The 27,191-nt window shown below is 42.0% G+C and overlaps 1 protein-coding gene across 5 annotated transcripts; it reads left to right on the top strand.

The window, feature by feature from the left end:
* Positions 1 to 621: 621 nt before the first annotated feature.
* il16 (interleukin 16) lies at positions 622 to 27,022 on the top strand. Of its 5 annotated transcripts, XM_028402652.1 has the most exons (27): positions 622 to 745; positions 4,350 to 4,587; positions 4,730 to 4,982; positions 7,597 to 7,736; positions 9,563 to 9,677; positions 11,133 to 11,276; positions 11,446 to 11,551; positions 11,731 to 11,882; positions 12,123 to 12,233; positions 12,342 to 12,456; positions 12,858 to 12,931; positions 13,110 to 13,356; positions 13,510 to 13,627; positions 14,054 to 14,186; positions 14,900 to 14,987; positions 15,276 to 15,499; positions 15,623 to 15,760; positions 16,451 to 16,603; positions 17,520 to 17,576; positions 18,857 to 18,938; positions 19,896 to 20,968; positions 21,808 to 21,947; positions 22,175 to 22,340; positions 23,406 to 23,507; positions 24,649 to 24,877; positions 24,958 to 25,089; positions 25,170 to 27,022. In XM_028402652.1, the coding sequence occupies exons 1-27, from the start codon at positions 733 to 735 to the stop codon at positions 25,334 to 25,336; spliced, it is 4,710 nt and encodes a 1,569-aa protein (XP_028258453.1). In that variant the 5' UTR covers positions 622 to 732; the 3' UTR covers positions 25,337 to 27,022. The 5 variants fall into 5 exon arrangements, with proteins under 5 accessions (XP_028258453.1, XP_028258457.1, XP_028258456.1 ...); XM_028402656.1 differs by lacking the exon at positions 17,520 to 17,576 and having other exon boundaries at positions 9,563 to 9,671; XM_028402655.1 differs by lacking the exon at positions 17,520 to 17,576 and having other exon boundaries at positions 4,350 to 4,593; positions 9,563 to 9,671.
* The last annotated feature ends 169 nt before the right edge of the window (positions 27,023 to 27,191 follow it).

Raw genomic sequence — 27,191 nt, 5'->3', positions numbered from 1 at the left:
GGTCACAGAAGGAAAGAGTCTTTAAAAACTCCACAGAATGCACCTACAGCACCCTGATACTCCACAAGAGCAATGAAGAATGTCATGTGCCTGTTTTGACAAAAAAACTACACTTTTTCCCCAGAGTCTGAAAATAGCTCACATATAAAGTTCCTTCATATCCTGTACTACGTGCCAAACCCAGTAAAGGCCTCACCTCCCATCAGAGTTCACCCAAAAGTGTTCTCTCCATCCACAGCATCCAAAAAAAGTTCAAACATCACTGAGCCAGACAGAAAACTGCATTCATACAAAGTGTGTGTTTGTGTTGTATACATAAACTAGAGCGAGCCACAGAGAGTCTATTCATCCTCAGCGTGTTACCCACACAGACTGTGGGCACACACACTCACAGAGCCTTGTAAAAGACTGCAGCCAGTGTGTGATGCAAGTAGGTGTGAGGTCAGGCCTAGCTAAGTGCGGTGTGTTTTCCTGTATGGAGCTGGCTCACAGGAAAGGGGCAGTGATTTTGGGGGAGCTGTGCCTCACTGAGACACACTGTTGTGGAAGGAAAAAGAGGGAGGAGGACGGAGGAGGGGGAGGAGGAGGAGGAGGAGAGGTACAAGGAACATTACTCCAGATGATTCACAGTGAGAGAGCCATGCTGTGAGTGGGACGTCTGTTTTTCGTCCTGATGTTGTGTCTGTGGAGTGAATCCATCCTTCTGTAGAAACGGTGGATGCTGCCTGAAGCATGATCGACTACGGTGAGTGGGACTTGAACTGCCAAAGCTGTCTGAAGCATGTGTTTCTGAGAAGTTAATGTGCGACTGTGGAAGGAGGTTATTGTGTAACAATCAAAATGAGTTGCAGAGCAGTGAAGTGAAGCGATGATGCACTTGTTGGCCTGTGGGCTGGGTGTGTGTAATAGCTTAATGAATCGTGTGTGTGTGTGTGTGTGTGTGTGTGTGTGTGTGTGTGTGTGTGTGTGGATCTACAGACCAAGTTACACACAGGGGTCAATAATAAAAACAAATTACATAACACTGTAAATTTAAAGCAACTTTTTGTGAAGTGAAGCCAGCAGTGGATGTGCAGTTTCCTCTCTAGCACATGCTGTCATGTGACACTGATACAGAGAGGTTTGCATTACCACGATTCAAGCTCAGCTGTGTCCCTTTAAAGCACATTAGAAAAAATGGTGGCTTGTTCGTGTGCAGCAGAGGTTTTTCCTTCAGGTGGCTCTGTTGGCTGTCCACAGTGGGCCCTGCTCTGTCTCACTGACTGGAAAAAAATCCCCAGTGAAAACAACACAGACGTTGTTTAGCTGCACCTCCACCCCACCCTCTGCTTGCTCGCTCTCTCTCTCTCTCTCTCTCTCTCAGTCAGATTCCCTGCTTTGCTAATGCTACACAGGAATATGTAAACATGTGCATATGTACACACACCAATCATTCAGCTCCACTGCTTATTCACTGCTAGGTGTGTGTGTGTGTCACAGGGAAAATTATGCATTTCTGCTGACATTTCAAAACTCTGCACTCTTCAGTGAAAGTACGAAGCCATGACTGACTCCTGTGACCAACACTGTTGTGATAAAAACACAATATATTTTCTAGATGTGTTTTACTGTGTCATACTGCACAAGTAAACCTTTGAGTTCTTTGATTATGGCGTGATCATGCCGTTTCCATAGGGGTGGTTTATATTCCTGTAAAAAAACGAGACCACAGTGACTGAAAATGTGACAGATATCATAAAACTGCAGACCTGACCTCCTTTGCATTTATCTGGAATTCAAAAAATGGAAAAAAGAATAAAAAGATGTTTCAAAAAACTTTGATTTAAGAAACATGAATTGAGATGGATTTCCACCTCTCTACTGTAAATGTTCACTGCGCTGGCATACATCAAGCTGAATAGCAAGAGAGCAGAGAGATGGAGTCTGAGTGCGGCCTCCAGCAGAGACATCAGTGTCTGTGCTTCCTGTCTATCTTGGCCAGAGCAACAGCAGACTAATGCTCTGTAATTGCTAACACACTTCCAGGGTCAGAGCCAGGATTCACCAGAAAATAGCTCTCCTTTCATACTTATTCCTGGTGGTTATTACTTGTTTACATATTTGAAATTAATTACATTAATAATGTATATTTTATGCAGCATTTGTTTGCCTGTATGTTGAGTATTTACATACACTTTAAATACAGCTTTTAGAGTTTAAATGAGACTCCAGCTCCCTGATCTGTTTTTAGTACTTCATACACTCCACTGAATCTGTTGAAGAGGACGGTTATATTCCACCTTCATGCTGTAATATTCACAGCACAGAGAGGCATTTGTCAGGCTGCCACATCACTGCAGTGCACTCAGGTCTTTATGCTACATTCATACACAAGCTCATTCACTGACCAAAAAAAACCAAAAATGCTTTTTTATGATTAAATCTTAGGTAAACAAACAAAACAATACTATTTCTTTTTTCTTTTTTTAGCACTCAGCAGTCTGGTTTAAAGACCACAGCCTACCTGAGTATTGGTGCTGACCATGTCCATCCCTTTATGAGCACAGTGTACCATCTTCTGATGGATACTTCCAGCAGGAGAACACACCATGTCACAAAGCTCACATCATCTCTAACATGAACAGGAGATTCACATCATGGATGTGCAGCCTGCAAATCTGCAGCAGCTGTGTGACGCTGTCATGTCAGTATGGAGCAAGATGTGTGGTAAATTTAACATTATAGCAGATTTCCACTTTAGAGACAGTTTTCAGTGTATAGGCTGACAGACTATAATACTATATATAATACTACTTTAGTGCTTTACTACTTTATTCCTAAAACTAACAAAGAGAAAGTGAAAGTGATTAAATCTACATTGTTCTGGTACCTGATGTATAGAATAGAATAGAATAGAATCGAAATACTTTTTTTATCCCAAGCTGGGAAAGTTTGCTATTGCAGCAGCAAAATACAGGCACTCAAGCATACTAAAAATATACCTCTAACAGAAAAAATTAACAGTTAAATAATTATTACAGTTAAACAGTAATACACACTATAAACAGTATAAACATTAGTTACATCATAATAAAAAACATAGCTGCAGAAGCAAAAGTGTGCAATTTGTAAAGCAGGTATAAATACAAGTCTAGACAAGATGCAATTTGGTAAGAAGATATGTGGACCAGCCTTCCTGGTTGACAGTCTGGTGTGAGTGCATTTAGACCACTCATCTTACATTTCTGCTAGCAGCTACTTAAATTGATGCAATGTGTGTTGAAGAAGTCATTACATTTGACAACTATAGGGATAAGTTACTATCAAAAAATCAGGGTATCAGACATAAAAATATGTAAAGATATGGTGCAAATCAGCAAAAATGGTGTAATTTTAGCCATCTTAGCAACATTTTAGAAAGCTTAGGTACCCTACCTCTCACAAACTCAGAACTGACACAGCTTCACAACATTGCTTTGATTTCTGGTGATATTTCTTACTGTAAATACAAAATAATCGGACAGTTTTAGATGATGCCTGTGGTCACACACTTGGCCATTACTTTACACAGTCATGCTCCAAAGCTGTTTCTTGATGTCCTTGATGTCTTGTATCATTTCCTGAGGTCACATGTTGGGGAACAAGTGAACCCTGAGGCGCACCATGTGATGCATCCACAGATATGACAAATCTTCTTTATTCTTCAACCTAATGAAATGAAATAGTCTGACATGGAAATTGTGTAGAGTCATGTGAACAAGGAGAATGAAGGGTTGATACATAGCTTAGCTTAGCATAAGGGAGAAGGTAGTGAGGGAGTGATGTCAGACCAAAGGCCTTATGGGTTTCATTGAAGGAGCCTCTGGACATTGTTTACTAAATGTAGAAGGTGAACGTGAGAAGCCATCTGCACTAGCATGTATAATGCATTTGAGGGTCGTCCTATAGTGCTCTCCGGGGTGCAAAATGTATGGACCATCATTCACTCTGGGTCGTTAATGGGGCCAGCCAACCATGGCTAACATCATTATGTGTTCTCACTTTGAGCAGATTATGTGTACATGAAAAAGATCATAAGCGTGCCCTCTGCTACCTCATAATTTACCATTTTAGCCTTCAATGTTCATGCACTTTGGTTCTTTCAGACCTCGGTGTGGATATTATCCAAGTGTTTCTGACAACAGCCTCCTGATTAAGCTGCTGTCATGAGGACTGGGAAAAACTTTTTTTCATTTTTTTCCCTCAAAGCAGGAAAAGAAAAGCGCTTTTATCTCCAGTAGCCTCCACAATTGCCTCAGCAGTTTCTCAGAACACTTACACACACGGATGCAGTCAGACTGTCCTAACTGAATTTTCTAATTGCCCTCCAGAGCGTCCCACTCCATTAGGCTTCAGGCCGGCTGGGAGGAGTGCGTTGGTTCCCGATTTCCCAGCGCACACACACTTGCTGACGGCCATGCCTCAGAGATACTCCCACCAGAGGAGGAAAGCCAGCACAGCGGCTGCTAGGAGGATGGAGAGGAGACGCAGGGACCAGGGGAAAAACAGCAACAACAACCCGACCAGCAGCCACAACCACCGCTCCAAGAAGCTGGCCATGCTCTCCAGGTACCAGTACTAAATGATGCTCAGGACACATTAGGATTAACTGGGATTACGGGAATAGCGCATGCAGTAGACTTTAGTTCTGCTATAGCTCTATAGCTACTCTAATCCTATTAAAATTAACCTTCTGACTTTCATTGTGCAGGTCCCTGATCCTGTGTCACTCTAAGACCAATGATGACTGCCCAGAGGAAGTGTCTGATGGCTGCAGGACATGGGCTCCAAGCTGGGGGGCAAAAGTGACGGCTGGGGACCATGCTGGGTACAGGGATGCACACAATGGACACTGGAGGGTGAACCAGCAGTCGTCTGTGGAGTGCAGTGAGGCAGATAACCAGCATCAAAGCACAGTACTCAGGGAGCATAAGAGGAGCATAAGGAGGTCCTTCAGCATCAAGGTATGACTGCAGGAGTTTGCTCTTATAAGGTCTCCTCGGGTGATGTTGCCAAAAATGGAAATGGATGCGATAGTTGTGCTGGTTAGTTTATCTTGTTTAACTAGAATTAAATATCCAGAAACAATGGTAAAGTATCATTTTTCTGACATAGATGTTCTTCCAGTGGTGGATCGTACTTTAGTGAGTCCTAAATAAGTCTTTTTACTAAACCTAACCACACACTGCATTACTGTGGACGAAGCTTCTGTATATAGGTTTCTGAAGAGCTGTTTTGAGACTCATTTCAATGTAATTAATGGCAGCATCGCGGGCCACCTAAACACCTAATACAGGCAAGGCCAAGTGAAACATGAGTGGAGCAATGGAATGTCACGAAAAAAGGAATATAATATAATTACAATGAGCAATAAAAAAACATTCAGCTCCAGTACAGTTGTCAGAAAACAGGCAACTTACCAACAGAGAACAAAACCAGTTTTTTTGTACCAGGCTGTAAACATGTTTATTTCTGCTGAAAATTTGCCCATTTTAGCACGGAGGTCTATGGGGATTGACTCACTTTAGGAGCCAGCCCCTACAGGCTGATAGGTGAACTACAATGTTACTTCCACACATGCTCCATGTCTCAGCCTCGGTTTTAACGAAAATTAAATTCAGTTTACATTTTACTAAATGTTTTAACTTTACAAAGTAGTTTTAATGTCAAGCCAAACAGATGCATAACATTCTAAAACAGTAAGACAGGCCAAAGTAAATGTCATGCATCTAATGTGTGATAAGATGGGTGTGTGAATGTGTTCCTGTCAGACCCACACGTCTGAGAATATCACACGTCCCCTTTGTATTGAAAGTACAGAGCTTTATGTTGTATGCTGCCATGAAATTTCAAAAATGAACCCATAGTGTGACCATGGAGCAACAGTCTCCTGTCAGAACATTGCCTGTTAGGTTGTACTGGGCATATCAATCATTATAACGTTGTCATTATGAGCTGATTTTACTGTTTCCTGCTTCTTTGCATGGTGGTAACATTAATCAACAAACCTGAGTGCCTCACATCAGCAAATCAGGCTGATTAAACATACATTTATTATTAAGTTTATATATTATTTAGTCATTGCACACCATGAAATTCAAGGTGCCATCTTGACCACATAAACGTGTTACAAAATCAGAAACAGATTGTATCATAGTGACAAGTCTTGTGTTTCAGTGTGTTGACACCTTTGGCCAAAGTTTTTGACTAATTTCTTTATTCGTGTAAAAGTTAGAGAAACACATGTTTCAGTACACGTGGCCCCTGCAGCCTCTCAGTAAAGGGTGATTCATTCCTGCCTGACTGAAATATCTACTGTTTCATATGGAGCCATTATTTATACCCCTATGTGACAGAATATTTTTAACCCTTTCCTTATGTAGAGATTCTTGTTTGTGTGTATTCCAAAACATAACATCCACATGCTGAGGCTGTGTTTCATCCAAATGAAATGATAATCACATGCCCTGTGTTGGTGTGTTGGTAGATTAAGAGCTGAGGCTGGCCTGAATGTCAAACATTCAGACAAAGTCGGGCTTTGTATCGCTGTGTTCGGCCTCACAGCACATTCCATTAATGTCAAGTAGGGTTACACTGTCAGTCACTAATCTTTACTTTACACAAATCACTGCTAGATACTGTGTTATCTATTTATTTAGATTTAGATTTGCGCTATTAGATTATATACGCTATGCATTTAGACAACATGTAAAAGAATCATTTAAACATCATTCATCATTTGATTGTATCATATCATTAATCTTAACATGTAAATCATTCAAAAATGTATTAAAATAAAAGTTTGATGAGGGAAGTTTTATTTTCCTTGGAAGAAAACCACTGTAAAAAAAAATAAAATCAAATAAAATTGTAACTATATTACATTTTTAAACATTGTCGGAATTCTGGATATCGAGTATTTATTTCTAAAATATATACACACAGCATAGATTTATTTTATTTACATTTATGCTGTCACAATGACAATGTGTTCAGTGTTCAGTCATTCTGGACCAAAGCATGAACATTGCTGTCCTTTTTCAACAAAGCATGCTATTGTTATACTGCCATAAACAACAGAGATTTCATGGCAGTTAAAGTGAATACTTCATAGATGGCCCTGGCAATTTATGGACTCAGGCTACTAAACATCTCTGACTGAAAGTGAGCTCAACAGTAATTTAATGATGTTTCACCTCTGGGACTAATTCCTGCTAGGTTGGACATCAATCACTCTTCTAGACAGCAACCGTCACAACCTTTCTGAGTTGTAACCAAAGCCTCTAAAAACACTTATATGCTCATGGATGAAGTCCTGAGAACAGTGAATTAAATCCTACTGTTATAAAACCTCATTTTAGGAACAGGTGTATTATTTGTCTGTCTGCTATTAAGCTTTGTTAAGCTGGCCACATCTTTATAGCCATGACTTTGCCTTCAAAACACGATGGCACCTATAAAACTTTACTCCTGTTTTCCTTGTCCCCTCACTCACCTAGTTCATGATCTCCTTGTAAAGCTTGCTAGTACAGAGGTCTCTTTTTTATGCCTGTGTTATGTGTGTGTGTGTGTGTATAGGAGAGCAGCATCTGGAGGATGTGTGTAGCCACAAGGCCTGCTGAGGAGGTGTGTGGACCACAAATGGCTGATAACAGCATGCAGATGGAGGACAAGCACACTAATGTGGAGCCAGGGAGGAACGGAGGGAACCTGAACAGGTATTAAAACACAGCACCACAACTCTTAAGTGCCCATTTCCTGTAATGTGATATAATTAGATACACAGAAAATACACTGATCAGGCATGTGCAGGAGCAAAAGAAAACATTCATGATTGCAGCAGAAGTATTGATTAGAAACCACATACACTATCTAGATATCCACAGCCGCTCTGTTAGCCATGTATGGAAATCCCTCAAGGTTCCAAAATGTGTCTGTAATGTCGTTTTCCGGCATCCGGCATGTTCTAGTTCCCACCCTGTCCTTTCTATTAAGATGTTTCTGAGTACAACAGATCAGCCCACACACACCTGTAATCTGCCAATAATCTGTGCCCAGAGATGACCATGACAGACTAAGCAACATTTCTGATTGAATGGATTTGATGGATTATGGACATGAGAGTTGGCTTAAAGAGAGGAGGGGACGGGAGTAGGAGGGGGAAATGGGTATATTGTTTCAAACATGTTTTGACAACCCAAATGCCCTCTGTGATCTCTGGTGGCCCCCTAGGGCTGTCACAGACTCCAGGTTGGAACTACGACTTTACAGCATAAAGCAGCAATGACTGATAAAGCAGAGAGTAACATGTACTAATTCAGTGATAACAACACATACAGTATAAATCCACATACAGTGTGATCCACAGTCTGTGTTTGGACCAATAAGCAAGAGGACTGTTTTTTTGTAGTGACCATGGCAGGGGTGCCCACACTTTTTCGGCTCGCGAGCTACTTTTTACAATGAACCGTTGTTCCTACTTTAGTTATGTTAATCAGCCTGTTATTGATGGACGGACTTATGTTAGCAGACGCTAGCTAACAAGTGTGTAGTAGCTAACTAACGAGCAAGAGCACCGACACCATGATTGAAGAACTTTATAAAAACACAGTGCACAGCATCCAGTCTGAACTGGCATCAGGCTACAGTCCTCTGTCTGTCCACCGCAGCACTCAACTGTCAGTCACACTTCTGTGAAATCAGCCTGTCCAGTTAGGATCAACACTGATTGTGAATCAGTTTCAGCTGCTGTTGTGCAAATGGAACAGACAACAGGTGGAAATGAGAGGCAGTTATCAAGACAACATTTCTTTGGAGGGCTGCACAGCCCTCCATGTGCTAGCCAGAGGTACCTTGACTTCCATCAGGTACCAGGATGAGAACCTCAGACCCATTGTGAGACCATATGCTGGTGCAGTGGGCCCTGGGTCCCTTCTGATGCATGACAATGCTAGGCCTCATGTGGCTGAAGTGTGTCAGCAGTTCCTGCATGTTGAACGCATTGATGCTATGGTCCTGCCCGTTCCCCAGACCTGAATCCAATCCAGCACATCTGGGACATCATGTCTCGTTCCATCCACCAACACCACGTTGCACCACAGACTGTCCAGGAGTTGACCGATGCTTTAATCCAAGTCTGGGAGGAGATCCCTCAGGAGAGCATCCTCTGCCTCATCAGGAGCATGCCCAGGTGTTGTAGGGAGGTCATACAGGCACGTGGAGGCCACACACAGTACTGAGCCTCATTCTGACTTGGCTTGAGGAACTTCCACTTAAGTTGGATCAGCCTGTAATGTGATTTTCCACTGTTATTTTGAGTATGGTTCCAAATCCAGACCTCCATGGGTTAATAATTTTGATTGAATAAAGATTTTCAACTGGACTATTTCATTCATTGTGTTATTAGGGTGTGTTATTTTAGTGTTCCCTATTTTTGAGCAGTGTAGCTGTATTTCCCTCCTAGTTTCAACCTAAAAATGAACATGTTTTTATGTTGTTTATTGGATCCTCCTATTTCTGTGCATTGTCTTCTCACACACTGCAGCTTCCTGAGCCCAGACAAGCTGGCACCCTTTAACGGACAGTTCGTAAACGGCCGCACTTGGATGGATGGAGAGGGAATAAGGAGTGTGCACATTAAAGCCTATAATGAGGTAATGGTAAGTGATGCATGAAATGCTCTACAGTGTTTGCACCACCCCCCCCTAGTTCTTTATGTATACTGCATTGCTACACAGAAAACACAGGACTGAAAATTACAGTAACTATTTCAGTGTAGGAATGGCATGTTTGTCCCAGCCTTCCCACACACACAAACACAGGGCGCTGTGGAGTCCACTGACAACTTGTTTAGCAGTGTCAGAAGTTAAAAGAAGAAATTGCAGTTTCTGGATTTTCTGAAATCATTGTGCCGAAGAAATGTAGATATTCCAGGTGGGGACATTTAGGGAATTGAATACATTCTGACATCAGGGACAAAGTAGAATCAACAACTGGGTGGAACCCCGCTGAGCCATGGAAAGTGAAAGAATGTTATATCAGGTCTTCTGTAAAGTATTATTCCAATGGCATGTTTCAGTTCCAGAGAGACACCATATGACTTTCAGATTGAGGTACTTTGGATGTTATGGTAGCTTTCCTGCTGGGCAGTGTAACACCTTCTCATCTTGCCAAGTCTATTTGAGTCATTTTAAAGAGGCTCTGGAAACCTGAACATCAGAAAAAAGGAGAACGTGAAAATAGGAGCAGTAGGAAAGAATGTCTAACATGTGATGAGGCTCAGCTAATTTAGTTTTCAACACTGTGACTGGTTTGTCCCCGTAATGCCTCTCTTCTTGTAACTGCCTCCTTCTCGTGATGTTGGACTCATAATAATACAAACAGTAGTATATGGAGTCAGTAAAAAGTCAGCTGCACAACAATGTAAAGCTTGCAAACTTTATATGTTGTTTGAGCTCTGGTCTACTGAATGGAGCAGTTTTACTGACACTGTGAACATCTTATGACACAGTTTACTGCTTTTCAAAGGCTCTGCAATGTGACTAGATAATACTGTGCTATACTACTGTCTGTATTATACTATAGTTTCGCCAGTGGCAGAACGTCTTCAAAAAACAATCCTTGAGTCCAGTTGCCTCGATTTAAACTCTTTGAAATGTACTATGCTATACTTTGCTGTGCTGTGCATGGCATCAAGGGTATATTATGTTATACTGCATACATACTGCATTACATTTGCACTGTACTGTGCCATACGTTTATATACAAAAATATAAATTATTATAAAAATTAAAGACTATTCTACACTAAATTATACACTGAGTTATTAGACACTGTACTATACTCTATAGGATGTGCTACGCCATATCATGCTCTACAATACTACACTATTGTGTGTACACTGTACTGCATTGTGTAGTACTAAACCACAATGTACTGTGCTATCCTGCACTTTACTGCACTGCTCTGTATAAGCAACAATAATACAGAAATGGCCATATCAACCAAAACTCAAGGTAAGATTGAAGAGAACCTTTCATAATGTGTCTGCAGTTTTCTGACCACACCAACCAATAACTGACTCACCCTGGTGCTGGTCTGTGTTGTGCACTTAGGATATTTCCACATGTGAGGACAGTCTCCATTCACATAGTCTGACAACAAGCCCACAGCACCCTGCTTTCTTTTCCCCTCCTGACCCCTTATCATTGCCTGGATACACAGATGAAGAACTTATGGCCAACAATAACCACCTCAAGGTAAGGTAACCTGTTGTTTAAAGGACACCATGTGTGCTTGCATGGTTATAGGTACATGAATATGTTTAAGTATTGTGGCAACCTACTTTGTCTTTGGAGCAAATATATAATAATTACTCTACTTCAGGGTACACAGCCCATGCAGTGATGTGATCCTGTGTGTGTGTAGTTACCTATTCCAGAGGTGAATGAGGAGAAATGCTGGGAGAGGGAGCAGACCGAGGCAGGTCCACCAGGACAGATGGACAACAACAGGACACGCTCCAGTTCAACAAGTGTGTTATCATGATACTGTTTTTATTTGACATTAAAATGATCAAAAATTAAACTGTTAGTTACAGTATAACATGTTCGTAAATCTGGACATACCTCCACTGTTTTTTTTTTAATAATAAAAACAATATTGAGGCAATTTAGTGTTTCTCTTTTCTGGTGATACTGTATGTACAACTAGGTGTCCACCCTTACTGGATTGGAGACCTGGACAGCATCATTATGAAGACCCCAGAGCTGTATAGCAGTCATCCTCATCCTGGAAACGTGGGATTATATGGAAACAGGAAGTCTCTGTCCCAGCAGCTGGAGTTCCCTCACACCACCACACAGGTATTTGATTTGTCTGGCAGTATAAACAGAATGAGATCACACCTGTTGACCACACATGTCAAAACAGATCCTCACACATGATTAGCATTTAATTCATTGGGCTAACATGCACATACACGGTCACCATGGTGATGAATTCAACAGATTTGACACGCACTATGTAGTTATGGGTATTACAGGGAAGAATGGCATTGTGACATTTCACATGTATGTGAGTGTGTGCTGTGTACTTCTCTGCAGCCTGTGCACCGTCCCTCTCGCTCTCTCAGCTCAGCCCAGCTGGTCCACTCCTGCAGCAATGTGCAAGCCTTCATAATCTGTAACATTGTGCTGATGAAAGGCCATGGGAAGGTAGGAAATATGCACTAACACCACCATTAGGGTGTGCTTCAACACACCTTTTCCTGCAGACAGATACTGATATCGTTATGATCATAAATGATCTGCTGCTCTTCTCAGGGTCTGGGCTTTAGTATTGTGGGTGGGAGGGACAGCTTGTATGGACCAATGGGGATCTATGTCAAGACCATTTTCCCCGAAGGAGCGGCAGCTGCTGATGGACGGCTGCAAGAAGGTAAGGGAGTACTGTGCATGAAGTTGCACTGTTGCATTTTAATGCATTTTAATGTTAATGTTTCTGCTGTAAACCTTTAAATGGAGGTCTATGGGGACTGACTTTTGGAGAGAGCCTCAGTTTTTGTCACTTCCTTTTCATTTCCCCCGTCTATAGGCTGCTGCCTGGGCTTTCAATAAGATCACCTACTTACTTCCTACTCACTATATGGGCAGTGTGTTGTATAGGACTATAAAGTGCTCATTGGCAAAATGGACACTACTTGCATACTTGCATCAATTGTGTCATTGCTGTGACATAATTAACACATGCTGCACATGCCCCCACCAGCTGAGTTGATATTTACCACAAAGGGCATATTGCTAATCCAGTGAGCACCTTCTCTTTGTGTGTCTGTGTAGGTGATGAGATCTTAGAGTTGAATGGAGAGTCACTTCATGGTCTCACTCATGATGAAGCTCTGCACAAGTTCAAAGTAAGTTCACTGCATTAGGAGCCCAACAACAGTTATCGTGCTGAGGATTCCTTCTGTTGAAATGACATGTTTGATGACATGCCTTAATATAGTAATGTATATTTCTATTAATTCTCCCCTTGATCAATGTCAGTACAAGCATTTCAAGTTGAGGTAAACCATGTAAATCTTTGTGTAGCAAATCAAAAAGGGCCTCCTGACTCTGGTGGTGAGGACTAGCCTGCGTGTGGGTGCCCTGTGCGGTCAGGTGCAGGTAGCTCAGCTGTGCAGATCCCGATCCCTCAGCTCCACCACGGGCATGGCCAGGGTCAGCGCTGACATGGGCGACTACAACTACCTAAACACATGCAATAACACACTGGCCATCCCTGGTCAGCCTGCTAAACCCAGAGACCGCATCATGATGGAGATCATCCTGGAGAAAGGTCAGCCCACAAAAACACTGCTCTCTGATTTAGAAACACTGTATTTATTAGCTGTATCCAGTAATTTCTGTAGTTTACAGAGGTTGTCTGAATAAATTAAAAGAGCTCTTTCAGTGTCATAATATAATACTGTAAGAATGTGTAATATCTCAGAGCATGGTGTTGGTCTGGGGATCGGATTGTGCTGTGTTCCTTCGGGTGATGGGTGCCCAGGGATCTTTATTCACACCCTGTCACCTGGATCTGTAGCACACATGGATGGAAGACTGAGGTAAGGAGTTCCTGAGTACCTGAGATAGCTAGAATTTATGATGCATAGTGTAAACACCACCTCTTCTTAGGCTACCAATGTATGTGAAACCATAAATGTGACTCATAAATAAAAGTTCATGTATCTACTTTACTTCTCGACAGCAGTGCCCAATTGGCCATCCTAGTTTGAAATGTAGCCTCGTTGTTGGCTGTTAGCTGCTAGCTCGGTCTTCAGGCTCATATCGTGTAATAATCAGTGAACAGAGGTGACTGTGACACTATAGTATACATCATATGGTCTATGGGTTAACCCTCCAATATGTGTAAAATCCTGTTTTTGTAAACCCTTATCCTGTAATGTTGAAGTAAATGTAGATCCTTATACACTGTCATGTTTCTCATTCCCATATTTCTTTCTTTGTCACACATGCTCTGGGACCTCTAGATGTGGGGATGAGATTATGGAGATCAATGACACCGTGGTTTACAACATGGCACTGAATGACGTCTACACGGTTCTAAGTCAATGCACTCCTGGTCCAGTCCACATAATCATCAGCCGACACCCTGACCCCAAAGTATGTAATGCCTTCATTTCCTTTCCAGTACTGTTGCCTTCAGGGTTCAGCATTGGGCCTATGTTAGCTTTTTGCCTCTTTACCAACTGCTTGTCGCCCTTGATTTTTTTAAATAAGGTTTAATCATTCTGTCTTTGAACCACTATGGCTTGGACCTATCACAGACCTATGAGAAACAAGTGGCAGCCTGGTGGGTGAAATCTAACATGTGGAAGTGATAATCTCAAGCTACATTTTGAACACATCGCTGGATGTGTGCTTTACGCAGTCCACCTTGTAATACACAGTGCAGTAAATATGACCTTACTCCTCATCCGCCTTCCTGTGAACTTCTGAAGAACCCACACCAGGACCCTGTTTAATGAGACAAGCTCTGAGACAAGCTGTGTCAGTGTGTGGGAGGTTGATCATAGTGCACATTTTATCAGTGGTAAACAGCAAACTGCACTACACAGGATGTTCTACCCATAACCCTGTTATCCATGCTTGGTCCACTTTTGGTAGGTGCTTCCCTCTGCATTACTACAGAGGAGATAATCAAAGTCATTCATCAAATACCGCCTAATGAACCCCACCACAGGTGCCATAGCAATGATGTAACTGCTCTTATTTATTTCAATTGACAGTGTTTATAATAGTTACCGTATTGTATGAAAGGCAAGACAAGCAAACCCAGTTTCTTACATTTCCTTACTATTCACTATGTGCCACAGGTATCAGAGCAGCAGCTGAACGATGCTATCGCTGAGGCAGTGGAGAACAGCAAACTGAGAAAGGAAAAAAGTCAATGGAGCATCGATGGTAAGGCATTTATTTGTTCATTATTGGGCACATATTCCTGGTGAAGGTCTTGGGTGGGCCTTTGCATCGGCCTTAGCATTCTTGCATGTTACACAGCAGAGATTCCTTAGCTGCACTTTAATCAATGGTTAATGAGCTATTTTAATATAGATAGAGACTTAATGAGCCCACATAAAAGGTTATTCTCAGCTTCTGATTCAGTTTAACCCTTGGGTTGGGGTACATTTTTAACTGGCAGTGATAATTATCAGAACTGTATGCTCAGAGTTGGTTGTATTCCTCCCTTAGGGCTGCGCAGGCTGGAGTCCTGCTCTCACAGCCGGCAGAGATGTGAGCGCTGTCTGGAGAGGAGTTTCAGTCAGCTGACAGTTCGACGAGCACAGAAAACCATGACCCGCTCCTGCAGCGACAACACCAACGGCCATCCACACAACCGCTGCATCGCCATACACAACCACCACAACACACACCACAACCCGTCCACCCGGGTCCACAGTCTGGATACACCCAAGGTAACCAAAAATAACATAGTGTCATCAGATCAGATTAGACTGTGTGTTAGTATATGTAATGAATGTTATACAGATCATTTTTAGAAGTCTATCAGCATGCTCGTGTCTTTTTCTGTCCTGTAGTCCATGACAGAGAGCTGGTCAGACAACAGACTGTCAGTGCCTGTGTATCCTGATGAAGACTACAACATCCCATACAACTCTCCTGCTGTGAACATGTCAGGTCCGCAGGTCCTAAATCCAGCCCACAGGAGCCACAAGGTAGTCTACCACACATCCATAATTCCTTTATTCCCTCCTTTCTTGGTTCATGTCCTCTTTCTGTCTATCTTTTCTATTGATTCTTCCTTCTTTCCTTCCTCCTGCCATCCCTCTTCATTATATCACACTCCTGTTCATTCCTTTCTTTCTGTTTCCCTGTGTGAGCACTAAAAGGACCAAACAACTCCACTGTGGTCTCATCTGTCCGTAGGACATTGTTCCACAGGTGTTGTTCTTAGTTCAGATGCAGTTTAGTGAACCTCAGTCGTGCTACAGTCTTTCTCCTGGTAGCAAACAAACTGTGCTTGTTCAGTCTTCTTCTAGTTGTGCTGTCACATTAACACTGAGCATGCTCAGTGAGGTCTGTAGGCTCTGACATTTTTTTTGTGTTTCTCTGATCTTTGGGTGAATTAGCTGGGACGTCCACTCCTGTGACAATTGACCACAGTACTGAACATGTTTTTTTTTGTTTTAGCTTCACTGTTGCTAAATCAATATATATATGTTTGTGTTTGTGTGAGGTTGCATTTGCTTATAATAATATATAATATATAGACATGATTTTTTATCATGCATGTATGGATGGGACTCAGTGCTACTGGCCATGTTCAGAGTCACATCAATCAATGTTTATTTACATATGTTTCTTATTGTTAATATATGAGTGTGTGTGTGTGTGTGTCTTCACAGTCCGCCTGCAGAGTGCGCGCTGGTCTGCGGAGGCACTGTTGGCCTCAGGATGTGACAGGTGAGGAGGGTTATAACGGTGACTCCAGCAGCTCCAGCAGAGGATCTCCAGATAGAGAAAAATGTCTAGAGGCCTCATCGCTCACAAACTGCCAGGTACAGAACTCTAAACACAACGACAACAAAGATAAGATAATCCTTTATTAGTCCCCCACAGGAGAAATTCACAGTGTTACAGGAAGTGATTAGAATTAACTGTGAAAAGGGGGGTTAGGTCTGTTGATGTATTTTTAGTATGTAGTTTGTTTACCTTTGACTACACACAGTTTCATCTGTGAAGGTACCTTGTGATCAAAAAATCTGCATTACAAATCTGATATATTGGAATTTTTTAGGGGTTAAATTAAACTTGTGCATCATAAGCATCTAGGAAAAGCAATCTGTTTCCATGGTTACAGTGCAGCACTATACTTCCTATTTAACACTAATTGCACGGTATGTTAAAGTGGCCCCTAAATTAAAAACAATAGCAGTGGCTGAATCTGTGAATAATATTGTTATTGTTATTTGTCTTCAGTACAACATGACATCAATAAAATGTCCATGTCCCATCTTTGTGCATTATCTCCAAGGCACAGGGTGTGGAAATATAAATGTCTAGCTGACCGATTAAAATAGAAAAGGGAAGAAAACTAAAAAAGAAACCTTTAAATTAACATATTTAGATTTAATAATATATGCAAAAAATGTCTGAAGCAAACCCTGTCAGTACCTGCTCTGTCAGACAGCACGGTGCCTTTCTGTGCCATGTTTGTGTATGTTCTTCTTGTTGGCTGCATTGACCTTTCACTGTGAGAAACGCTGCTTTAACAGTTTACTTGCTGTACCTTAGTATAGGTGCCCATATAAGGAAGGCGAAAGCACTGACAACTCTGTCTCCCTCACAGTCTTTTTCACTTCCTCATTGAAACGGAAAGCAGCGGTAGCAGCGCCTGGTCACTGTACTGATTCTGTGTGTACTAACCACATTTCCCTCACTGTGCTAACTGCTCACTGCTCCCACTGCCTGCAGCTCTTCAGCAGCATATACAAGGCCCTGCGAAAGATCCTGAGGTTTCTCTTGAGACATGTATGTGAAGGCATGTGACTTTCACTGTTTTGTCTCATAGCATGCCTGCCTGCTTTTATGAAGGAAGACAGCACAGAGAATTGGCCGGTTAGTGTAATTACTGTCATGACAGTTAGCACACTGTAAGTGTTTATTTGCTGCATTTTTGGTTCTTTTTTGACTGAGTTTATTAGCCATAGCTAATAGTTAATTAAGGATCATTGTTCTGTTGAGGACTTATAATCCACTGATCAATAAGATTTTTAATGATGAATTTAATGAATTAATATAAAGCAGCAGCACTTAGTAAATGAAAAAGACCATTGATATCACATTACTTGTGAAGATTAATACATCAGGATTTGTAATACAATGCAAAATGTGGAATTGTAATGCAGGTATACATATAGTCTAAATCGGATTGTGCAATTTGGTATGAAATAATATGATATACAAGAACAACAGTGTGCACTTTGAAAGTAAAAAAAAACCTTGTGCAGAATGTGTCTCTTACAGCAGTGAGTCCATGTTTTCTCTGGCACAGAGAGGAGGTGTTATACAGTCTTACAGCATGAGGCAGGGAAGATTTCCTGTAGTGTTCTGTGTGACAGTGAAGCTGTCTGAGCCTTTTGGAAAAGGCGCTCCGTTGTCTGTCCAGTGCAGGGAGGAGAGGGTGGTCGGGGTGATCCATGATGGATAACAGTTTGTAATCTGCGGTCGCTTAGGGTCCCCAAGAGCACCAAACGTCCATGATAAAAAATAACATTGATTAATACAAACGAGATGATATTACACATTTAGCGTGTGTTACACACAGTGCATCCACACCAAAGGACCTAAGAGATGGAGGTGACTGTGACCCTTCTTGTATAGGACACTCATGTTGTCCATCCAGTCCAGTTAATTGTTGAACACCCATATACCTGGACGTACACTGATGAGTTTGCACACTGCTTCTTTTGCCGGCCCTGGGTATAGTAATATAGTAGAATCTGAGTGTAATTCTAAATTCTAAACATCAGGTGTATGCTGTTATGTATATGCTTCTCCTTGCATGAAATAGGTCTTGAAAATTATGCAAACATGAATGAGTTTCACCAAACATCTGTGTTTATTTGTGCCAGCATGCATGCCGTGTGTGTTGTGTGATGATATGCACAAACACTAGGTAATCAGTCTGCTGCTCACCAACAGCATGAAGTGACAGGGATGTGTGTGAGCGGAAGCAGGGTACATTATTGCACGTCTGTGTGGTTGCAGCTAGAGAAGTTATCGTGATACAACACTTCCTGTTTGTGTAGCAGGAAGAAGAACGAATAAGAGAAGAGTCAGAGGGGAGCAGAGAGGATTTCACAGTCTGCACCAACAGCCAGCTACACACAGGTAAGAGATACTGCCTTACATTTAACTGAATGCCACGTCTGATCCAGGTCATCACATAGTTGTTTGAGGCATTAGACAGCAAGTTGAACCTGCTGCTATGGATCAATATTTCTATGGAGAGTTGAACTGAGATTCCATTTCCTGTTAGAGGAAGATTTTCTCTGTCAGTGAACACAACTCAATCAGAGACAGTTCAACTGAGGCTGCAGCCTGCCTGCTGATCACTGTCACAGTTCATATTGTGCAACAAGAGTGGCTCATTTAACATAATCCGATATATTTAAAGGTACCATTTTCACATTTAGACACCACACCCAGTCTGCTATGCAATATAATGACAGTGTGTTAAGGTGAAGTAAAATGTATGCTATGTAACATGCAGCTCATAGTACACTTATATGAATGCAAATCAACATCTTATATCTCAAATCAAATAAACACACTACACAGATCCGCAGCCTGTGTGTGGATTAAAAAAGACTGTGGACACTTGTGATACAAGATTGCATACATGCTACAGCTAATATGAACTGATATAGCACACAGTGTTAGCTATTTGCAGATGCACACGTAGTTGTCCAGAGTACATGGTTACATGGTTAAAGGAGCCATTTTGTGCTGGATATTTAAAAAGTGTGCAGATGGTAGGTTAACCCTCTCCACCCCAAAATGTTTTAGGTGTATTTTCCCCCTCCTTGGGCTGATTGCTGTATTTTTGTCACACATGTGAGTCAATCCTGGCTTCCTAGTTGCACTGAAGACTTTTTTTAACCAGCAGAATACAAGAAGTGATCAAATTTCACAATTTTAAAGTTAGATCTGGTTGAAGCTTACACTGGAAACCCTCCACTTCATTGACTGTTGACCTCATTGGGCTCCCCTTACCCTTCATTGTGAACACTGCCATATTAACCCTGTTTGTAGTCAGAGTAAATGTTTGTGACACCTTTTGTGCAGGTGATTCCTCAGCTGTGTCCTGCTCTCTGCCAAAGAGAGGAGCCCTGAGGAGACAGGCTTGTGTTGAACAATCTTCCCAAGATCAGCATCAGGACCCCTGGGTTCGCCTTTCAAACAGCTCCCCTAAAGAGCTGCCTGAGATCCATCAGCACCAACAGCCCACAAACGGCACACAGTCTGTCAGCGTCCACAACATCCCTGCTACCATGAGTGAGGAAGAGAGCACCCTTGAGCACAACGGCACAGCCGCAGACGTGACTTCAGATCCGCCTCCTGAAAACACATCTGACTCTTCTTCAGAGTCAAAGAAGGGTCCTCCAGTGGCACCCAAGCCTGCCTGGTTTCGTCAGAGTCTGAGGAAAATTCGTGACGAGCAGGCTAAAAGCTCAGAGCAGAGGCCTGCTACAGGCTTTGGCAGGAGCTCTGGAGTTAGATCTGCTTCAGCTGCAGCCGGCCTGTCATTTAAACAAAAGATTAGCTCATTTGAGACTTTTTCTAGTCCTGGAAGTCCAGAAAAGGGGGTCGAGAGGAGGCCTGTGGCCCCTTCCAGTTCCCTTCCTATGATGGAGAAGGAGCATAGAAGCCCCTGTCCTCCATATCCTGGGAAGGGCAAACTTGAATTCCACCAAGAGGTCCAGTCCGACCAGTCTGGATCTAGTAATGAGGTAGACAACCCCCCTCTCCCCACTGCAACCACCTTAGCCACTGAGGAAACCTGTAGTCAAAGAACAGCCTCTGAAGATGAACCTCCCTGCATCCAGTTCAATGATCTCACCACCAGCACTGATCTGAGATCAGGGATCAATGATTCTAATCCAGCTTCAGACCTCGATGACAGCACAGTCTCACCACCCAAAGAGGAGCTGAAAGCAGAGGATATCAGCAGGTCCACAGAAAGAACAACGCCTATGACATCCAATCAGACAGAGGGGGAGGATACTTCAGAGCAGACTGAGGAGGAGGGGGCCCAGGGCAACGGAAAGCTGTGGAGGACAACTCACAGGGCTGCTCCACCCACAGAGAAAGGCCCAGAGGGGGAGAGTTTAGAGAGAATCATCACCTTCAGTAACCAGGTAATTTATCACAGATGTGAGAAACGAAGGTGCTTAAACTGTGTCTGGTTTGCATTTATTTTGACTGCAAAGAGCTTGAATAACCAAACACAGTATTGTGCAGTGTGGAATACTTCAGTAGGTTGTGTGGTCACATACTGACTTTAAAGTGCAGTTGTATTTGAAAGTTTTTTTTTAAGGGCCCCAAAGACCAACAAACTTTAAACTCCTCACCTCACCAATGGGCCCCCCCGCCTGACTCCACTCACTTGTGCCATTCAAAGTGTCATTTCTAATGACAATAAAACACCTAAAATGAAATGTTTGTTGGTCAGATTATTTATAACTGCTGATGGACACTGTTGGAGGGGCCTCTCGTGTATTTATGCCTAGGGCCCCAAAAGACTAACAATGCTCTTTATAGCATGAACTAAAAATGGGTCTGAGCTACTGAGTGATATATACTGTACTTAAGCTGCTTCTAGCAAAAGTTTAGTCCAAAACTTTGGAAAAAGTTCATATACAATTGAATTAAAGTTCAGTCGGCCATGTTAACTCCCAGTTGATCCAATTAGAGGCATAGAAGTGGAGTAAGCCTTGAAGTTTACATTACTCTAAGCCTTAACATGAATAAGTTAAATTACACAGTTGCAATTATTAAACTAAATTAAGAAAACACATTTAAAACAAAATAAATAAAAAGTTAAATATTTTAGACGTTTACATACTGCTCGTACATGTTTTTATACTGTATGCCTCAGGTTGTCTCTATAGTTATTTTAACACATTCGATCTTCTATTTTTGGCACTAAAATAACCAGATTTAATCCCATCTCCTTCCATTTCATGCTTTGTTCTAGGTTTCAGAGGTGTTGATGCGGTCTCTGCCCCTCTCCTGCCATGCAGACCTGGACTCTGTGAACCAGCAAGACTCCTCTGCAGGAGAGCCGCAGGCAAATGATTCCGGCCTGGACAGCACTGACAGAGGATTTTCTGTCAGGTAAGATGTACAGTGAGAGTAATGAGCATATGTAGTTATCATTCACAGTCCACTGAAGACATAGTGTGTGTTTTATATTCACAAGGAAGTGGGTTCAGCATGAAAAAGTCACTTCCTGTTCTATAAGACGCACAAGGGTGAAGTGTTTTTCAACAGAGCGTGCACAGCGGTGTGTGACTGTCATGACACCTCATATCTAATGCGCTTGAAACACGTTTCTTTCTTAGTTTGGCCACACTGAGGGAGTGTACCATTGCACGAGGGGAGGGGAGGTCCCACAACGAGGCTGTGTTCACTTCTGCTTCTGCTCAGTCTGTCATCTCAGCCATCCCTTCTCAGGACATACAGAGGATGATCCAGGAAGTCGAAGCTTTAGACGAAGAGGCACTAAAGGTAAAAATAAATAAACATACTGTAAAAGAAATAAAAAGGAACCTCAATATTTCCCACCAGGAAAATCTATCTATCAATTTTAGATTCAGTGACTAAAAATATTCTTCTGCCCCCTGGTGGTGGTAAACCGAATCTCTAAATTACAAGGGATATATTTGTATAATGAAATCCATATTTATTACCATGCCTGCTGTCAGTGTGTGTGCGTGTGTGTATGTGTGCATGGCCTGAGGGGAAACTTGACATGTCTCTTGGTCAAATGGAAATCTTACTTACAAGTCAAATATCCGGCCATCTGGGAGTTGTCATGTGCTCCACATCTGCTATGTATTGAACACAGTGAGGTCCTTCTGTGGATGCAGATGACTTGAAAAGAGTTCTTCAGCTGTGTGTTCTATACACAGTAGCCCACCATACTGACCAAGCAGATTTTAAAAGGTGCTGCCAGTAGTGAAGGTACAGTAGGCATATACAGCTCTGTGTGTGTAACACTAGCTATACCAATGATGGCAGGGGTATGGCCTTATGACTTCTTGATCCTATCTAGCATGTCCACAAAAATCAGCATGCACCAATATATAGAATGCACCAAAAGTACCAGGATGTTGTCCCACCATCCCCACAAGGAGGAAGATACAGTGTGTCACATGACTCAAACATTAAGTCCTTTTTGGGAGCAGCCATAGCATGTGCTACACATAAAAAATAGATGTGATGTGTGATTTAATGAATTTAATAATATGTTTTTAATTTGTTGACTGAAAACATGAAGACAGTCCAACACACAGCGCCCCCATTACATTACATCCACATCCACCAGGACTGTGCAGGCGTGGTCTAAAGAAGCTGATCATAGGCTTCAGACTTAGATCTGTGTTTGTAGAATGCTGTGCAATTATAGACACTAGGTGTTACAGAGCTCGTTGTACAGCACTGCTTTTCTTTCTTTATAATCCTTTAATTTTAATGCCATTATAAGGTTAGTCTGTCACTCTTTAACAATGAAATAAAGAAGGTGATAAATATATATAATAAAATAAATGAAATGCTGTTGTTTTTCCACAGCAACTGGTGGACATCCATGTAGTGATTCTTCATAAAGAGGAGGGAGCCGGGCTGGGCTTCAGCATCGCTGGAGGGTCTGACCTGGAGAACAAATCTCCCACAGTAAGCTCACTAAAAGTCATTAAAAACTCAATGAAGGTTATTGTCATGTTCAAAAGTTGTTCCCTTTTCTTTTAATTTCAAGTTTCTCTCTGTGTGTAACAACATATTAGAAATAATCTAATTGTATTGGGTCTCTAACTAACTCCATTAAGAGGATGCAAAAAAAAAACGTGGGTAATCCTAAACAGCCTCTTACCACTTCCATAGGATTTAATTGTGTGAGCTGCAGCAGGTGCTGCTGATGATCAGTCCTTGATGAACTGATCATCAGCAGGTGTACAGACCTCTATAAAAACAGAGGTTTTGACAGTTTGCTGCTCTGGAACATTCAGGTGTGTGTTAACACAATGACGAGAGAAAGACATAAACAATGGTGTTAGAGAAGCAGCTGTTGCTGCACATCAATCTGGAAGACTTATAAAACCATTTCAGAGAAAGATTATTCACAAGTGTAAACATTCAGGACAGCTCTCAGTCTTCACAGGAGTGGACGTCCCAGCTAATTCACCACAAGATCAGAGAAATACAAAAAAACCAAGAGCTACATGTCAGAGTCTACAGACCTCACTGAGCATGCTCAGTGTTAATGTGACAGCACAACTGAACAAGTACAGTGTGTTTGTTTGTTACCAGGAGAAAGACTCTTCTGTCTAAAAAGCACATGGAAGCAGGACTGAGGTTCACTAAACTGCATCTGAACAAAGAACAACACTTGTGGAACAATGTCCTATGGACAGATGAGACCACAGTGGAGTTGTTTGGTCTTAATGATCACCACCATGTCTGCTGAAAACCAAACACAGCATGAAACACCTCATACACACTGAGGACTGATGATCTGGACTTGTTTTACAGCTACAGGATCTGGACAGCTTGCAGTCACTGAGTGGACCATGAACTCCTCTGTATACCAGAGTGTTCTAGAGACAAATGTGAGGACATCTGTCTAACAGTTAAAGCTTGGTGGGAATTGGGTCATACAACAGGACAATGAAAAAAATAGAAATTTAAATGCTTTTAAAATCCACTTATTTCATTTATATGCACCTGTCTGTGCTGCAGTACATTGACCATAAACAAATGTAATGGTCCCTTTTCAGCCTGTGTTTACTCTAAATTCTGCACTGTACCACCTCTCTAGGTCCACAGAGTGTTTCCCAGTGGCCTGGCTGCTCAGGAGGGCACCATTCAGAAAGGAGATGAGGTGTTGTCTATAAACGGACAGACACTGTGTGGCGTCACACACACTGATGCCACCACTGCTTTGCGTCAGGCTCGCAATCTAAAGCTGGCTGTGGTGGTGATCTGTAAGAGAGATGAGGCGGAGGCAGAGGGTGGAGGCAGTAAGAACGAGGAATCCAACTCTGCAGGTCAGTGTCCATGAGACTCCACTGCTGTACTATTATAAACATTATAAAGATTTTAAATGGCACTTGTTATTGTGCTGCAGTGGAGGAGCAGCAGGGGGAGCCTGTGAGTGTTGAGCTGGAGAAAAGTGCTGGAGGTGTCGGCTTCACCCTGGAGGGAGGAAAAGGCTCCATCCACGGAGACAGACCCATAGTCATCAACAGGATCTTTACAGGTACACACACACACACACACGGTGCTGTAGTGTTTTGTGATACTGTAATGGCAGCAGTCAGTGACCTCTCTGTGTTTCAGGCGGAGCGGCAGAGCAGAAAGGTCTGCAGAGTGGAGATGAGCTGCTGCAGGTTCAGGGAGTCAGTCTGCAGGACATGACTCGATACGAGGCCTGGAACATGATCAAAGCTTTACCAGAGGGACCCGTCACAGTGGTCATCAGGCGGAGGCAGGGGGGCGTGGAATGAGACGCAGCATCAGTAGCTCCAGACACACTTTGCTAAACACTTTCATAGAAATTCCACCTTTAACCCTTTAACTCAGAGGACAGCTTCTGACTGAACCTCTCATATTTCTGATCAAAATGAAACACAGGCCTTTCTATTAGAGCGAGGACTGTGTTCCAGCACTGAAATGGAAGCTGAGTTGTTATACAGAGCCAACTTGTAAAAGATGTTAGCAACGGACTGAAATCAAATACAAAATCCTGAAATACTAGACAAATAAGACAAGAGAGGAGTACAGTCAAAGATACAGTATTAAAATAAATTAGATAGAATAATTAAAGATCTCAGAAAGCATCGTCTAGTTTCAGGTTAAAGAAGATATCATGCAAAATCTACTTTTTATATGTACCCCAGTGTGTGTAGAGACCAACCAGATGGAAAAACTCGTCCTCTTGCTTTCCTTTCTTTGTTTATTAATTTTATGCCTCCGTCAAACCATCCACTCTGTTTTAATGCAGTTCACCTAGAGGGCACTCTAGAGACAGTCCACAATCAATGGGGGTAAATCCAATCCACAATATATTTTAGCAATGGTGAATTCAGTGTAAGTTATTACAGTAAACTAAATCATATTAAAAACATCCGTCCACCCATCCCTTTTCCTAACATGCTTTGTTGTATACAGAGTCACGGGGACTGGAGCCAGTCCTAGCTGTAAAACAGGGTTAAAATTATTATTTAATTTTGGGTGAAGGCCCATAGGTCCATTTATCCTGGACTATCCCCCCATCCACAGAATAGGTGCTATATAGCAACTCTCTGGGCAGCAGGTCATTAGCTTTTAAAGACACAGACAATGGGGACATTACAAAAAGGACATGATATATCCTCTTTAACACACTTCAGCCCACTGAGTGCTGAGTTGTATTGGAAATTCTTTTCATATAATAGTGTCATTCATCTTTTGCTTCCCCTATAAATTGTTTAATAGCATCACGATAAGTTACATCATTTGACTATATAAAGCATCGATGGCCCAAATGATCTCTACAATAATGAAATGAGTATGTTTTCTTGAAATAAATGGGAGCATACTCCAAGTATTACTTCAATGGACCACAAGCCACTAGTCAGGCCTCCATGTGAGCCTCCTCGTGGAGTCCTGACAGCTAATGTGAGGCAGGTGACCTACAGATTAAGTCACATCTGAAAGGAAGAACTACAGCAGACACCACAACCGAAAGACAAAAATACAGCCGGTGGTGACAGCACTGAGCTGCTGTTACACAGGACTGATGGGAACTGTGTTGTGTTTATTGCAACAATTACACAGACATGTGTTAAAGAAGAGAGTTATATATACATTAGAGTCAGTCTATTTTTCTCAGCAGTGGTACTGTATGTATATGAAAATCAAAACTTTGTCACATCAGCTCCTGCCATGTTATAATCTGTCATCTCAGCTGGGGTTGCATCTGTGTCTTAATCCTGAGCAACAAACTTTGTGTCATTATTCAGCATCTCAATAAAACTGCCGTGTTATTAAGAAAAAAACACAATATCTGACGCTGTCTAATGTACACATTCTCCCTGCACGCTTGGGATTATGACACAAATCTAATCCCACAGAATATCTTTGTATGCAACCCACAAAACAAGTGTTTTCTATTCAAGTCCACTTCAAAACAATAAAAACTATTTACAAGACATGTTTGCAGTCACTTATATCTGCTGTGGGGTTTCATAATAAACCGTTCAGAACTAATGATTGGATGTTAGGCTGCATTCTATAAATCAATAGATGGATTACAGGTTTAATTTGTAGTTAGCTTTGAGATAATAAAGCTATTCACTTATTTGTGTTTACAGACTCAAT

This window comes from Parambassis ranga, chromosome 3 (assembly GCF_900634625.1).
Source record: "Parambassis ranga chromosome 3, fParRan2.1, whole genome shotgun sequence".
In the NCBI taxonomy this organism is placed as follows: Eukaryota; Metazoa; Chordata; class Actinopteri; family Ambassidae; genus Parambassis; species Parambassis ranga.
Note: the sequence above shows the minus strand (reverse complement) of the source record. Positions and strands in the feature narration are given on the sequence as shown.

Excerpts from the sequence above, each read along its gene's own strand:
- il16 (XM_028402652.1), top strand. Across the intron at positions 4,588-4,729 it reads AAGCTGGCCATGCTCTCCAG|GTCCCTGATCCTGTGTCACT; the intron begins GTACCAGTACTA and ends TTCATTGTGCAG. Across the intron at positions 4,983-7,596 it reads GGAGGTCCTTCAGCATCAAG|GAGAGCAGCATCTGGAGGAT; the intron begins GTATGACTGCAG and ends GTGTGTGTATAG.